The sequence below is a fragment of the Simochromis diagramma genome, unplaced genomic scaffold (assembly GCF_900408965.1).
Source record: "Simochromis diagramma unplaced genomic scaffold, fSimDia1.1 OVJJ01000344.1, whole genome shotgun sequence".
Taxonomy (NCBI): Eukaryota; Metazoa; Chordata; class Actinopteri; order Cichliformes; family Cichlidae; genus Simochromis; species Simochromis diagramma.
Genome location: NW_024387375.1, coordinates 7,213,037 through 7,227,783, shown reverse-complemented (window position 1 = coordinate 7,227,783; position 14,747 = coordinate 7,213,037). Strand labels below are relative to the sequence as shown.

The following is a 14,747-nucleotide window of genomic DNA, read 5'->3' as shown; positions in this document are numbered from 1 at the left end:
ATGCAACCGTAATACTCACACCTTGAGTGAGGGAAGGTACAGTTCAGGATAAAAGCAATCAGTAAAATCATGCAGATTTTCATGACAAAAGATGCCCAGCTGGACCTCTGAAGGGAACACATTATCTTGATAATAGTGATAAACCGGGATACTTTGTTTGCATGTGTTTGTAGACACTTTCACAAGCTCACATCCGCTTATTCTGTGTGTGCGAGTCTCATCACCAGGATCAAAAATTCATTTTCTCCTTTCAGACCTTTTTACCTTTATAAGTAAGTCTTGCAAAGTGCATCTAACTAAAAGCATCATCACATCTGTTGAACTCACAGCATTGGTGAAGCTTCCCGTGGCTATTCTGTACATGTATGTTGCATGCCTGTCTGTAATGCAGCCTTCACCTATTCAAAGTGAGAGTCAAAGGGTAAATATCATACAAATTGTTTAAGGAAAATATGATTTATGTTACATAAATTAAAAGTTCCTTTTTGAAATAGCTCATTTTAAAGTCAGTTAGCTCATATTATTCATACCTGAAGCAGATATAGTTATGGGTTAAACAAAGGCCGCTGTCACTGTACCACCTGCACTTGCCAATATTAGGCAAAACAAAGGGGCAAAATAGTCTTCATGAGTTTGTCAAACAAACAAACAAAAAACCTACAAAGATTAAAAAAACTATCATGAAAAAAAGATCATATAAAATACAGTTAGATGTAAATCTGTACTATTTAAATTGTTTCCTGCCAGAGTGCATAAAACTCAAGTATTCAAGGAAATGTTTGAGTGACACCTAATGGAGCAGACAAGTATTGCACTTAATATTCAGAACGGTACATCGAGTTCAACTACCTTACAAAGACAAAGAGGAAGGTGTGTCTTTATTTCTTCTGTGCTGTGTGTAGCCACCATAACAATAAAGTGTTTATGTAGATATCAGGCAAGACATAAAAGAAGAGTGAACATTTGTAGCAGTTATGATTCTGATAGAAATAAAAGGATCGCTTGATGACAAACTACAAATTATTTAAATAATTTTTATTACCTTAGTTACACAGTGACCTAATGTGGCATAAGGATACAGGGTGTGCTTTTAACTGACTAAAGAAAAATAACAACAAACAAAAACTGTACAGTCACATCTTAAACTTCCCAATAATAACTCAACAAGGAGCAAAATATATATCAGACCCAGAAACTCTTTAATGTCTCAGCATCATATACATTATATACTACATGCTGGTGGACAGGATATAACTTTTCCTGTGAGAGGATATATTTTCAAAGGACCAGAGAAACACTGTGCATAGCCACAGAGAAATAGATGATAAATAATGGAAGACAGAAAGTTAGCTGAAAGTGAACTCATCTATTACCCTAGTGCATCAGATCCATTATTCTCATGGCCGAACACAACCAACAAACTATACATGTACATCACATAACATGAGTAGCTGTCAGTGCTGTGGTGGGGTGTGAGTCTGATCGCTGGTGTCTGCACATTCCACCTCCACAGGCAGGTGGCCGGTTGGGATGCCTACAGGAGGACGGACCTTTCTCACAGGACTGAAACTGCGTGGAGATGAGCCCGGGGAGTGAGCAGGGGAGCGGACAGGGCGTAGGGAGGAACCTGGAAGGGGTTGTGGAAGTGGTTGTGCGAGTGGAGAGGAGCTGCGAGGGTATCTGCGTGGGGTGGACCAGACTGGTCGATCAGTTCTGTGGGAGGAAGGAGGCGGGACTGAAGCGTAGGTAGCGGGGAGACTCGTTTCTGATTGGCTCATAGCATTGCCAGAGCATTCTTCCAGTCGCTCCAGGCTCTCCTGAAATAAGATGATGACACATGTGTGACAGCTGTGGGCTTTCATCTGTGATTCTCATGTAATCAAGACATAGTTTGTAGCAGAACGTCAGCTGGACTATGTTTATAGTCGTGACTGTACGAGGTTGTAATTATTATTAACCAACAGTCTACTGACAGTTTAGTAGCAGAGCTGCTGGAAAGGTTTTTCCCCAGATGAAAGAATGACTTACATCTTCATTGAGAACGTAAAGAGGCATAGGACTCCTTCGACCAAGTGTAGATGGTTTGGGTACAACATCAACTGTAAAAGATGTATGAGTATTATCATGCAGTCCCAGTTTTTTTAGCTTTAACTTCGTAATATGCAATGTCAATCCTGACTGTTACAATTTAAATATTAGCCTACAGTGTGATGCAAACATCATGAAAGTGCTGTACACAATTAATAGACTGCGAACTATAACTGCTGCTCACCATCATGGCCATTTTCACTTTGCTCCACATACACAGGAGCTCTTTGGGGGACAGGTCTGTGCTTCTTCCTAAAGCAAAATAAATCAACAAAACAAAACAAGAAAACAATCAACTGATTTAAAAGACGCCTTTATATATACTGCAGATCACAGTTTTGTACTATTTTCCCACCAAATGTCTAGAGACTGTGGAGCTACTTGAGATTCTAGCCACATGTTCAAGTGCACTATCAAAGCCAATGAGAGAAAGAGGGGGGAAAGAAAGAAGGAGAGGAAGAAACAGAGCAGCAGGGGAAAGAAAAAAGACTGGGAGGGGGGGAACAAAAAGAAAAGGTCTCACTTGGAAGGTTTCCAGCAGGCACACACTGTCACCAGGGTGATCAGGAGGAATATGCCCCCAGTGGACAGGATGATGTATAGCGAGCTCCGTCCTAAACCAAGGTGATACAGAGGCAGAGAAGAAAGCCAGAAAGAAAATAAGAGGAAAGGAAAGAGCTTAAAACACACATGCACACACTTAAATCCTTGTGCACTTGTAAAACTATACAAAGAGTAGTAATATAATCTAAAAATGCTACATTAGTTCCTGATCTTCCCCCAGTGAACACAAAACATTTCTAACATGTCACAAATCTGTAAACATCTGTAAATTACAAGTAACACTATAAGGCATGCTCCACTTTCACTCGTCATGCAGCTCTGAGCCTGTTTGTAGCTATCGATCCATCTTCCACCGAAGGTCACCAACGTGTTTTTCTACAGGTGGCTTATACAGGACCCTCCATCTGCCTTTAGGGGTAAGGTCTGAACCAAAAACCTGCATTTTCCTCGACTCTCTAACACCAGCCAGAGAGCACATATTCAGCACCTTTACACAACTTTGATACAGATACTTCTTCCCACATGGAGTGAGAACACCTGATGCAGGTGTTCTCAAAGAAAGAAGCGGTTCACACTCCTCATACCAACTAGCTGGGGTGACTGAAAGTCTTGGAAATATGTACTCATAATTCCACTGGTTAGCTAGAGCACGGTTTTCAGCAAACACTCTCAGTGGCACAGATAAGGGACTGCCTGACTTCTTCCAGAATCCTTTTTAAGATTCTAACGGACTTGATGTTGGTAACGTTGCACATCCTTTCCAATGCATCCATAAAGCAGCTTCTGAGCAGTTTGCAATCTGAATGCAGCAGTCTTGGCCAGTCTTGTGTCAGAGGGGGTCCTTGTCCTTCCTTTGACACAGAAAGAGTAAAGAGGTGCACCTCCAGTGCCAGTGCCGCCTAGAACAGAAGAAATTCACAATAAGATGCTGGACATCTTCAGTGAGTCCAGCAGGTGGGGCCATCACGAAGCCTGTGCCACAAGGATGAGGCAACCAGATTGTTGGCAACCAGAGCTCTTTCTGTGTCGGACAGCCGGAGTAGCAGTCATTTCCATTTAGACAACCTTTCTCCTGCACCCCGTTCCAGTTCTGTTTCTGAAAATGTTCATTACCTATAAATGCTTTAATAAGAATAAAGATGTAAACTTTATTGATCTCTGCATTAAACCCATTCACCTCAGTGAAGCAGTGGGCAGCCACCAATCCAGCGCCCGGGGAGCAGTGTACAGGGACGGTGCCTTGCTCAGGGGTACCTCAGGTAGCCATTTAGTGGATTCGAACCACCGACCTTCCAATCATGGGGGGGACCACTCTACCTACTGAGTTATCCCTGCCCCACCATTCCTATTACCATTCTTTCCCAAGCATAAATTTCCTGGCAGGGTTGGAATGTCAACTGTACACCATTTACCCACCAATAAAGTAAAACCATTTACTCTAGCTTTCTCAATCCCCACATTTAGGTCATATGTCTTGCATACATTAAATATATCTCTCATAATAAATACATTTTCTAACATAGATCTGGCTGGGACACAATATGACTTAAAAGTCTATTAGATAACACCTCCAAGTGAAAAAGAGTGTTGTTGGTGCATCCATGTCCTTAAGCTTGGTAAAGCGAGCTCGAATTAGAGCCCCTTTAGTGCTCTCCTGAAGAAAATAACTTAATTCCATCTTTTTATGATACAATAAATCCTGCTTACGGAGCCCCGCAGGGGACATGGGAGAAAAAAAAATTAGGGAGAAAAAAAAAAAATTAAGACGGACTTTTGCGAGATCTCGCAAAACAAACTCGGGATCTCGCAAAACTTTCTCGCGAAAGTTGAATTGCAACAATGGCGGCAGCTACTTAGTTGTAATACTCTTTCTGGGTCACAAATACACTTTTAAGATATTTTGAGGCGTGAATGTAGTTGTGTAAACGTCAGATACCTGCTCGGTTTACAAGACATCACATATTTGCAAAAGTGCTCCGACGTTTTTGGAGATCTGACACCCACTAGCTCGAAGCTAACGGGAGGTCGAGACCTACTACAGCCGGGAGGAACACCGCTTTCCCGGCACATCGTGCCTCGACCTCCCGGTCGGCTTCAAGCTGGCGTCCTCCGAAGAATGCGGCTAAAACTTTTGCGAGATCTCGCAATACTTTTGCGAGATCCCGAGTTTGTTTTGCGAGATCTCGCAAAAGTCCGTCTTAATTTTTTTTTTTTCTCCCTAATTTTTTTTTTCTCCCATGTCCCCTGCGGGGCTCCGTAGAGATCTGACACCCACTAGCTCGAAGCTAACGGGAGGTCGAGAACTACTACAGCCGGGAGGAACACCGCTTTCCCGGCACATCGTGCCTCGACCTCCCGGTCGGCTTCGAGCTGGCGGCCTCCGAAGAATGCGGCTAAAACTTTTGCGAGATCTCGCAATACTTTTGCGAGATCCCGAGTTTGTTTTGCGAGATCTCGCAAAAGTCCGTCTTAATTTTTTTTTTTCTCCCTAATTTTTTTTTTCCTCCCATGTTCCCTGCGGGGCTCCGTACCTGCTGACTATTCTGACGATTGGAAACACTGTTCTTCCTGTTGCTGTTTCTGAATTACCCTCCTAATGTTATCAGTAGATCTATAAGTGTATCGCTGACAGATATCTTTGATTTGAGCTCTCCCTTCCTCCCACCGTGTAATTAGAGATTGAAACCCATTTTTCTTTGAGCTCCAGAGATCATGATGATAACACCTTGAATTTCTGCTTTTACTTGTAAAATTCTACCATTAATATGTTCTGTACTTGCCAAAAAGCTGTATGTCCAAAGTGGGCCAAAAATAAAATACCGACCCCTTCACAGAAATTTGTTCCATAGTTAAAAATACATTGCTGTGCCCAGCAGAAACTCCACTCCACTCTATTTCCATAAAATTATCACTGTGGGTTTCTTGTAGAAAAAATACATCTAGCTTCTTTTGTCTTCAAGTTCTGTAATCAAAGCTCTATTCTGTGCATCCCTCCCCCAAATTTATATTTAAAGAGGTCACCTTTAAATTTAGCAATTGAGAAAAGGAAGAAAAGCAGACACGAAAAAACTGAAAATAAGAAACATTAGTGAAGTCTAACCATCTTGAAATTATTCTAAAGGCGTTTAAGTTTGGAGTCCCTACACCCTAAACTCACAGTTTTGAATCTGAAGCACTTAAGCTCCTGTGCCAGTGCTTCATTAGATAGAAAGGGTGGAACTTCTGACGATGTAATCCAGGTGGATGGTATAGCAATCATGAGCTCATGATTTATTGAAATGAGTGAGTTGATTAACCAACTCAGGTTGCTTAACAAAAACAACTCCCTTATTCATACAGGAGGCGTATGCAATATTTCCATGCCCCACTTGGTCTCAAACTGCCAACAGCAACTGCTCCACTGTGATGCTGGGCTGTGGCACCGCTCTCACTCTCTCAAAAAGCGACAGCGTCCAAAGAGAAGTCACAACTAAAAAAGCCACAAAATGAAAACAACTGTTTACGAATATAACCACAAAAAAGAATATGAATATGGCAAAAAGTGTAGATTGAGTGTGCTGGAATAGTTGCATTGAAGTAGCTCATTAAGGTTATCCCTTTCAAACTCTGTACTATGAAACTATGCAAGCAGAGGAAACAGAGTAGTTTGAAAGCCTAAAGCTGTCTCCTCGTGCAGAACATCCCAGTACAGCAATAATGAAGTCAGGATTACTGAGGTCCACTGAAGCACAGCGTCCTCCCACCTGCCTGTGTTTTTTCCTTCTCCCTCCTCATAAATAACCGTCCATTCATTGGATTAGACTGCCTCTCCCTCTCTTGCTCCCTCTCAGCCTGACATGTGGCTCTTCACTGGCGCCCAGTAACAGGCACTCTGAGCCAACTCTGTTACAATCACAGCCTGGATTTGCACTTGTTGTAAACAACATTGTTTGAGAGGCCAGCATGTTTGTGTATGGGTCAGCATGAGATGATAATTGCTCCTGCTAGCTCCTACAGATGGAGGGTTTGTGAATAATGAGAAGAAATTTACTGTGCATAGTTACCTTAACATATAAAGCTATCATTCAAATTAATTTAAAGGATTTTTAAAGATTATGCTGCCCTGCAGTAAGTAGAATTTACACTGATTCCAGTTTAACCAGCTACAACATAAATGCAGTTTACAGGCTATTTGTTTTACAGGCTACATTTACGTTTACAGGCTTTTTCACTTTTAGTCCAATTCTCTGACCTGGCCTGAATGTTATTTTCTTCTTCTTTTTCTTTTAAGCCACTTAACACTGATCTATGAATCAATCGATCAATCAATCAACCACAGTTGTATATACACATAACAGACGACATAGCAAGGAACCAATTTTAAAGTGCATCTTTAGGTATTTAGGTACTAACTTTAGGTTACTAGCTGGTCACAAAAACACATCATTTGTTCCCATATTTTTTGCCAAATTTATGAAAATACCAAAGATTACGCAGTCCGACTGCCATTAAATAATATTTTTGCACCAATAAGGTAATTCCTAGAGCTATGAGCTGAACAAACAAACAAACAGTCTACAGCAGATGAACAGTATCTGAAAGTCACATCTTTAAGAAATTAAAAAACATCCAGAAAAGACCTGACACAGGACCTAACAGATGCATCTAACCCTTCAGCTGATCCATCTGCAGGGAAAGGGTGGCTGTCATGAAGCCAAATTTCACATCTTTGGCTCAGTATCTACAGAAGGAGTCAGCAGAGAGGTACAACTGTGAGTTTCTAGAGTAATCTTATTGAGGTTATTATTGTTATTGTGGGATCATCTTGACAGGGAACTCAACAGAAGGTCGCCAACATTCAAGAGCTTTGAATGTCCACGAAGAAGCCTGGAGAACTATTCCTGAAGACTAATTAAAGAAATGACAAGATACCAAATTTTGACTGCCAAGCTTTTTCAAGATTAAAAACATTCAAGATTCAAAGATTTTTATTAATAATTTTTGACATGTACACAACATACAGGAGAATCAAAATACTGTCTCTCTCTCTCAGTTTACTGTAGAGAAGATTTAAGAAAGATGAAGGACGCTCTAGGGAACAGAGAAATTTAAACCTATGTGCAGTGCAGTAGTGCGTGATATAAATAAAATAAATATATCCGCTTGTGACTAGGACAGCACTGCAAATGATCAACAACAGCCTGTATGACGGTGGTGCAGATGGTTACAGTAGAATTAGAATTGTACTGTTTTTGCCTTATATTCTGCACTTTTATGTTTGGACATATTTTAAGAAATCGTTGATATTTCTCCTTCCATTAGCAAAATATAGAGAAATGGTACTTTTGCACATTACTGCATGTACCGGTATATACTTGTGTCTTAATGCAAAATCTTTACACTGCCATACTGCTGCATAGATAATACTTCTTAATGCTTCTTCCAGCTCTGTTCAACTATTATTAAATGTTATCACCCATACCCCCCACCCCCTTCTCTTTTATGTAAACACGTGTCTTTTGAGTTCCTACCAGCGTAACTTGCCACCTACTGTAGACAGTGAGCCTGACAGAACTGCTCTTCGTGTTGCTGATGGGGTTCTCCACTGTGCAGGCGTAAATGTCATCGTCTGACATCAGAACCCGTGAGATGGTCAGCACCTTTTGGTCATGCGAAAGCAGCAGACGCGAGTCATTCGTCAGCACTTTGCCTCCCTTCAGCCAACTGTAGACGGGCTTTGTGCCATTATCGTGGGAACAGTGGAGGTTGAAGTGCTCGCTGTACTCCAGGACAGAAGACGCCATCATCTGGATGTAAGGCTTGGATATAGGAACTGAGAAGAAGGACAGGGCAGAAGATACAGAGGTGAATGAGATTGAAATGACACTCTCTGGACAGGAAATTTCATTTTCATCCTGTATTAAATTTTTATAGGTCCTAACTCATCTTCCAGTGCTCTGCTCTTGTTGCTCAGATGTTTTGAAACACGAGTAAACTTGGCTATAGAAACGAGAGTAACTCTGCTTACCGTCCACTGTGAGCTGAATGTAGCGCTCTCCAGTGAAGGTGTCATCTGTGATGGAGATTTCCACTTCGTACACCCCTTCATCCGACAGCTGCAGGTTGTGAAGCAGCAGCGAGCCATTCTCAAACACCAGGATGCGGTTGCGATACTCGGGCCTCAGGTTTCCAATGATGTCCGTCCCTATGGACTGCACGACAGTGATCGGTTTCACTTTGTCCTTCTTTAGCTGCCACTTAACAACAGGCTTGTCTATGCTGCTGCTCGAGTAGCTGACTGACAAAAGGGCTTCTTTGCCCACCGTTCCTCTCACCACCTGGGTTTGGCTTGTGACATTCACTCCTGACACCTCACCTGTTATAAAAAAAAAAAGGGGGGGGGGAAAGACACAATGGTGAGGTCTTAAACTGATGAGCAAATATAGAGGTGTGTAAAGACAGTGTGAGGCACTCTGCCAGTGATTGGAAATACATGTGGAAATTATGCAAAACAAGCTAACAAATGAAAAAAAAAAATGCACTAAATGATACTACTGGGCAAACGCAAATAGTCACATGCAATACACAGTTACAGTGCAACACAGGTATTTTACTCAAATGTTTTCCTTTGATTCATTTTGAATCTTTATCTTTATCCCTGTTCGGTTCATTTATATTGCTAGAAATAAATGATGAAAAAAAAATGACAAACCAAAAAGGTGTAGGCTGAAGCCACAGCTTTTATATAAATTATGATGCAAGGAATTATTTCCCACAAAAGAAGAACAAGAAAGAAAATTTAGACCATTCATGTCAAATGTAGCTACAGATGAATGCTTCCTCTCTAGAGCAGGGATGTGAAACTTATTCTCCACTGTGGGCCACATACACCATCACTTTATTCTCAAGTCAGCTGGACCAGCAAAACTCCTCATTCTGTCAGTGTAAAGAAGATTTAACTACACATTTAATCCATAAAATATTTTAATATAATAAAAACAAGTGCAGTTTAACCAGCACAGCTCTTTTTCCACATTATGTATCTCTTTCTTCATTGCCCAGACTACCCTGGAAGTATAAAACAGAAAGATTTTGTTAAGTCATATAAAAGATTTCTGCTTCTTCCTTTTTTTCGTATTGTAAAAAATCCTGTGTAAAAATGTTTTTACACACTATGTTACGTATTTACCTTGGAAAAGCTCTTTATCAGTACCTAAAGCTGTAAAACCTATTAAATTACAGGGAGTGCCATGTAGCAATGTCCACTTTGCCAGAAATCAAACCAAGAACTCACAGCTGTTGGCATTTGCGCCTATGCGGTATACTCCAAAGCTGCTCTCCTACTGGATCACCCTGATATTTTATACATATGTATTCGAGTTAAAATTTTACCTGCAAATGCAAATCTGCCAAATATTGTAAAACCTGCAGTTCTTAAAGTGAAGTAGTTTAAAGTGTCTAAGAGCATCTATTTGTACTGGGAACTTTTGTGATCACTGCAGTCGTGTTACGCCGCTAGAATACAAGAGGAGATTGTAAGTATTTAAATGCATTTGACCTAAATGTGCAGAGGCCGCCTTGAAATAGAGATAGCAAGTGCTTTTCTCTCGAGTGTCGAAACCTTTTTTGCTCTTTTATGTGAAAAAGAATCGCTTTTACATGACCGATGACTTAAATGTGGGCAATAAATCCTTTAATAACATTTCTGACATGTTTTTTTTTTTTTTAAACTTTCACTTTTCTTTTTCCTCTCTCTCTTAACGATCAAAAGGTTGGCACGTTTTAGTTTTACTGAATACACACATGCTGGTTTTACTTTGTCTTCAGTGTTCATGTCTTGATTACTACCCTGTTTCTGTGAACCCCACCCTCCTTCTCAAGAATTCCTCATAATCTCCTGGAGTGAACAAGTAATACACTAATTTTGATTTGTGCACCCCAGCTATCCTCCACCCCCACAGGGACATTGGAATAAGGAAATATAGCGTGAGCCACATTTCAGCTTTTTTAAGAAACCCTGTCTTGGAAACCAAACACAGCAAAGCCATTATGTCCACAGTGGAGTTCCTGTAAATCAGCTGTAGCTGGACACATGCAGGTCTGAACAGTGGCTTCGGGCCCATGAGGGGCATCCTACTGTTCTGGCTCAGTGATGGAGAGATCAACCTATGAGAGCGACAGAGAAGAGAGAGGGGAAAAGAGGGAGAGAGAGAGAGCGACCATTCTTGCAGAAAGGCAGTTAGCAAGGCATCGCCTCATTGCCGTGGTAACCATTTGGTCTGCCTGACAGGGGTTGCCAAGGCAATAAGACAAAGGGCATGATTGTTGAGACTAGTTTCCTCCCTTGAAAAGAGTGAGGGAGGGTTAGAGAGAGAAATTCTTTGTCAGTGGTGAAGTTGGAGATGGACACAGGATTCAGTGATTCCACCAAACTCGCCTGCTTTGGGTAAACTGGTACAGCTGAGAAATCAATCCAAACCAATCCAATCCTTTTAAAACCAAACTCACCGTACTGTAAACTTTTGACACTTGGTCATCATTTCCTCATCTGAAACTACCCACACACTCAGGAGAAGGCCCTGCCCAGTTCAACAGCTCTCCACAAAACTCTTTATCATCACACTTAACCTAGACATCCCCTCCTCGCACGCCTTCAATGGCCTCTCCATGCTCCTTTGAGCTTTAAATGGGAGCCCAATAACGAACACCACCCTAGAACAAATCCATTGTGCTGCCAACCTCACAAAATGCAAGGACAAAAATAAAAGCATCAGCGTCTAAATTAACTGGGATTAACTTTGCTTCAAAAAGAGTTGGGGTGAAAGACTTGGATCTGGGTTTTAAAGGCTATCAAATAATATAAATCTGAAATAAAGATGTGAACTAAATGATAATTATTGTGAATTGGCACACTCAGGCTGTTATTTGCATTCATTTTACTATTTACATTCCTTCAGCAAAGCAGCCTGCAGATCATTACCCTTTTTTTTCTGTTAATAGTCAAACAAAGACTTGGACTTACCTGAAAGGACAAAGACGAGGAGGCCAAGGAGCTTCAGCAGAGGAGGAATGTCAGCGAAACTGCCGTCTCTAGAGGAGGGTTTCCTCTCCACCTTCATCTTGTGTCCTGGGCAGAGTCTTTCTCCCACTTAGTGAGCATGGTTTATCCACCCTGGGCACGTCTCTGCCGCTCAACACTCTATCCACCGCCTGCCTGGCTGCAACACTGGCCTCTGCCTGGTCACACTGAGCCCCACTCTCCACACAGCACCCCACTCACTGCCAACAACAGCCAACTGTGTGTATGTGTGTGTTTGCGTGTGTGTGTTCATGACACATAGTTTAGACGAGCTCCCCTCTTCCCTTTCAAAAAGTAGTTAACAGAAACTCTCTGCTTTTACTAGATCGTCTGCTATTTTCTAAAAGTTTTTATATTCTTTTAACTACACAAAAAGCAATTCAATGTCGAGTTCAGCTACTTTGGAAAGAAATTCACGCTGGAAAGGACTACTTAATTCAGCCAGAAGCATTTCTGAGCTTTAAGTAGGTTCCTTAGAGCTTCTGGAACCTACTTAAAGCTCGGAAATGTCTGAGTTTGAAAAACAACTCATTTCCCCCCCTCTTTGGCCTATTTTTGTGGCATTGTTCAAACTCCTTTCTGGACTGGAGCCTCACAGTAAACACACAATTTGCTGCTTGGCCACCAAACCAATCACACGGAGCCTTTTAGGTATTTTGCTTCTGGTTTTTACGCACTACTGTGTCAGGTGCACGATGCTATGTACAAGACATTCATAGTAATAGCAGCAAACGAAGAGCAAGTATAGAAAGGGTTTTATACCTGCTTTGTCCTCTAGGTGGAGTCGAAACTGCACCACAGTAGCAAAGTGACATATGAGAAGAAGTCAGGAGCCGGAGGCAAAGCTTAGAGAGAAGATAACTAAATTATTGGAAGTGATGCTAAACTTTTCATAAATCCAAATGCATGTGAAAATCAAAATGGGAATCTTACACGTGAGGTAAAAAGTACATGTGACAATGCAACAAAAGTCAAAATCCAATAGTTCTGTTGCTTTAGATCCTTCCTCTGACTGCCAGTTTGCATGGAGCTCTAATATCAGTTGGGAAGTTTGGCAGTCACTTTTTATTACAGCAGACACGCTGCCATGTGTGAAATCCCCGTATGTTTGATCAGTCCGTTTTCTGTTTTTTTTTTTTCTTTATTTGTTTGTGTGCACTGATGAGTCAGTTGCATTATAAATCATCTCTCCCACTTTCTAAAAGTCTTTTGTCAGGAGTTTTTTTGGAGCATTTTGTTTGACAACAAAGGGATGTTTTATGCAGAGGAGGAAGCCTGCGTTGATAGGAAGAAAAAAACCCAAAACCTTCCAGGACTATGGGAACAGCTGCTGTTGACTACCACTCTCACAGGGCTGGTACTCCTGTGTAGTGAGCCATCAAAGTCGAACCTCTCCCCTCCACCTCTGCCCTCTCTAAAAGAAACACCTCCCATTTCCTCTCATCTTCTTACAGGCTCTAAATCAAGGGGGACAATTTCCAGTCAGCTGAGCGAAGAGGGGACTAGAAACAGACCGAGCCTGTGTGTCTCAGTTAGTTTAGCTGAATGTGTCATAACAGAAGCTATTGTCACTTTTAGACCCCATTAAGACTGATGTCATCCCCACACATGCAGATGCAACACAGTGCATACATGATACAAATGATGCTCTTATCTTTTGAAATCTGGGATTCTTGCATTTAACAACATCTCCTATTAGCTGATATTTGTGCAGATGTAGAAATAAAGCTCATATTTTCTGCACACTGCCCACTTGTGTATCCTACTCAGAAAATATGGTCTCTCCTAAGATGGCGAGGGCAGTCATAACCACTGGAAAGAGGATAATTACGCCCCCTGCTGTTTGTCCTGGCTTATTCTTCTCTAATTATCACCCAGGAGACCAGAAATCTTTGCACACTGACAGACTGTCTGAGGAAGAAAATGAACTAACCAAGCAAATCTTTCTCGTGATTTACTCTTAAAATGGTCCGGGTCAGCTTTAGTTAAGTGCAAGCTGCGAAGGGAAGAAAATATTATTCTTTAGTGTGTTTAAATCTGGCTCTCACATGATGATGTATTAATATCCTCACACGATTTTCCAGCTCATGTCTCTCTCTTTTTTTTTTTTTTGTAAAACTGTCTTTTCCATCACCTTCAGAATTCAATCTACAGCACGAAGTGGGTGTTGTGCTATGTTTGGAGGTGTGCAGGATATTGATTGTTCACCCACAGTCATTAAAGAGACAGGAGAACGTGGCCATGGCACCTCTGGGACTGAGTAGGAGAAAAGAAAGAACAGGTCCATATAAAACCCGTAGAGGATGTTCATGAGATTTGCGGCTGAGAGGAGGAAAGTCAGCCTGAGAAGGAAGTGTTTGCGCTCTGCCTTTGCGAAAAACCGCCGCAAGCAAAGGCGCTGGCTGTTCCACCTCTGCAGCTGGCGACGTGCGAGCGACAATAAGTGACTTTAACGGGATCTGCGTGATGAAGTACGGCTCGTGTTTTTCCTGTTTGAGAATGCGTGTGTGCCGTTTGAGTTTGTGCAGTTCGCTGTGTGGCTCAGATGTGTGTGGGTGTTCTGAGTGGGTGCACCGGGAGACTGAAGATGCTCTATCCTGTTTCTCATAAAGTGAACAAGACTGCCTCGGCAGATGAAGCAAAATTGTGTTATTCTTTTGTGATTTTGGCATGTAATGTAAAACGGATATACACAGAGAGTGTTTATGACAAGGCAACTGCTGGTGGATTTACATGATCTGAACATCTAAAAAAACATTTTTAGTACAAAAGAGTTTTGTGTTAATCATTCATTAGAGTTGTTGTTAGAACACTATTTCAGCTTCACTGAAACTGCTTTTAATTGCCAGCCTTGCTTATGTTCCACAGAAAAATGAGCTGCTTTGGCTCCTGTAATGTTTACAAAAAACACCAAAAATATCAAGGATTTAATTCACGGACAAAGACTGAGGTGACAGACACTTTAAAACAGACATCTCACTGAATATTTAAGGTGGATTTATTAGTGTAATGCCACGTCTCTACACCGAAGTTCAGC

The 14,747-nt window shown here is 41.5% G+C and overlaps 1 protein-coding gene across 1 annotated transcript; it reads right to left on the bottom strand.

Annotated features, from left to right (window-relative positions):
* Positions 1–516: 516 nt before the first annotated feature.
* hepacama (hepatic and glial cell adhesion molecule a) lies at positions 517–14,565 on the bottom strand. Its single transcript, XM_040009002.1, has 7 exons — positions 11,654–14,565; positions 8,660–9,007; positions 8,183–8,464; positions 2,612–2,702; positions 2,273–2,340; positions 2,029–2,099; positions 517–1,817 (listed from the first exon to the last, which is right to left on the bottom strand). The coding sequence occupies exons 1-7, from the start codon at positions 11,748–11,750 to the stop codon at positions 1,455–1,457; spliced, it is 1,320 nt and encodes a 439-aa protein (XP_039864936.1). The 5' UTR covers positions 11,751–14,565; the 3' UTR covers positions 517–1,454.
* Positions 14,566–14,747: the final 182 nt, after the last annotated feature.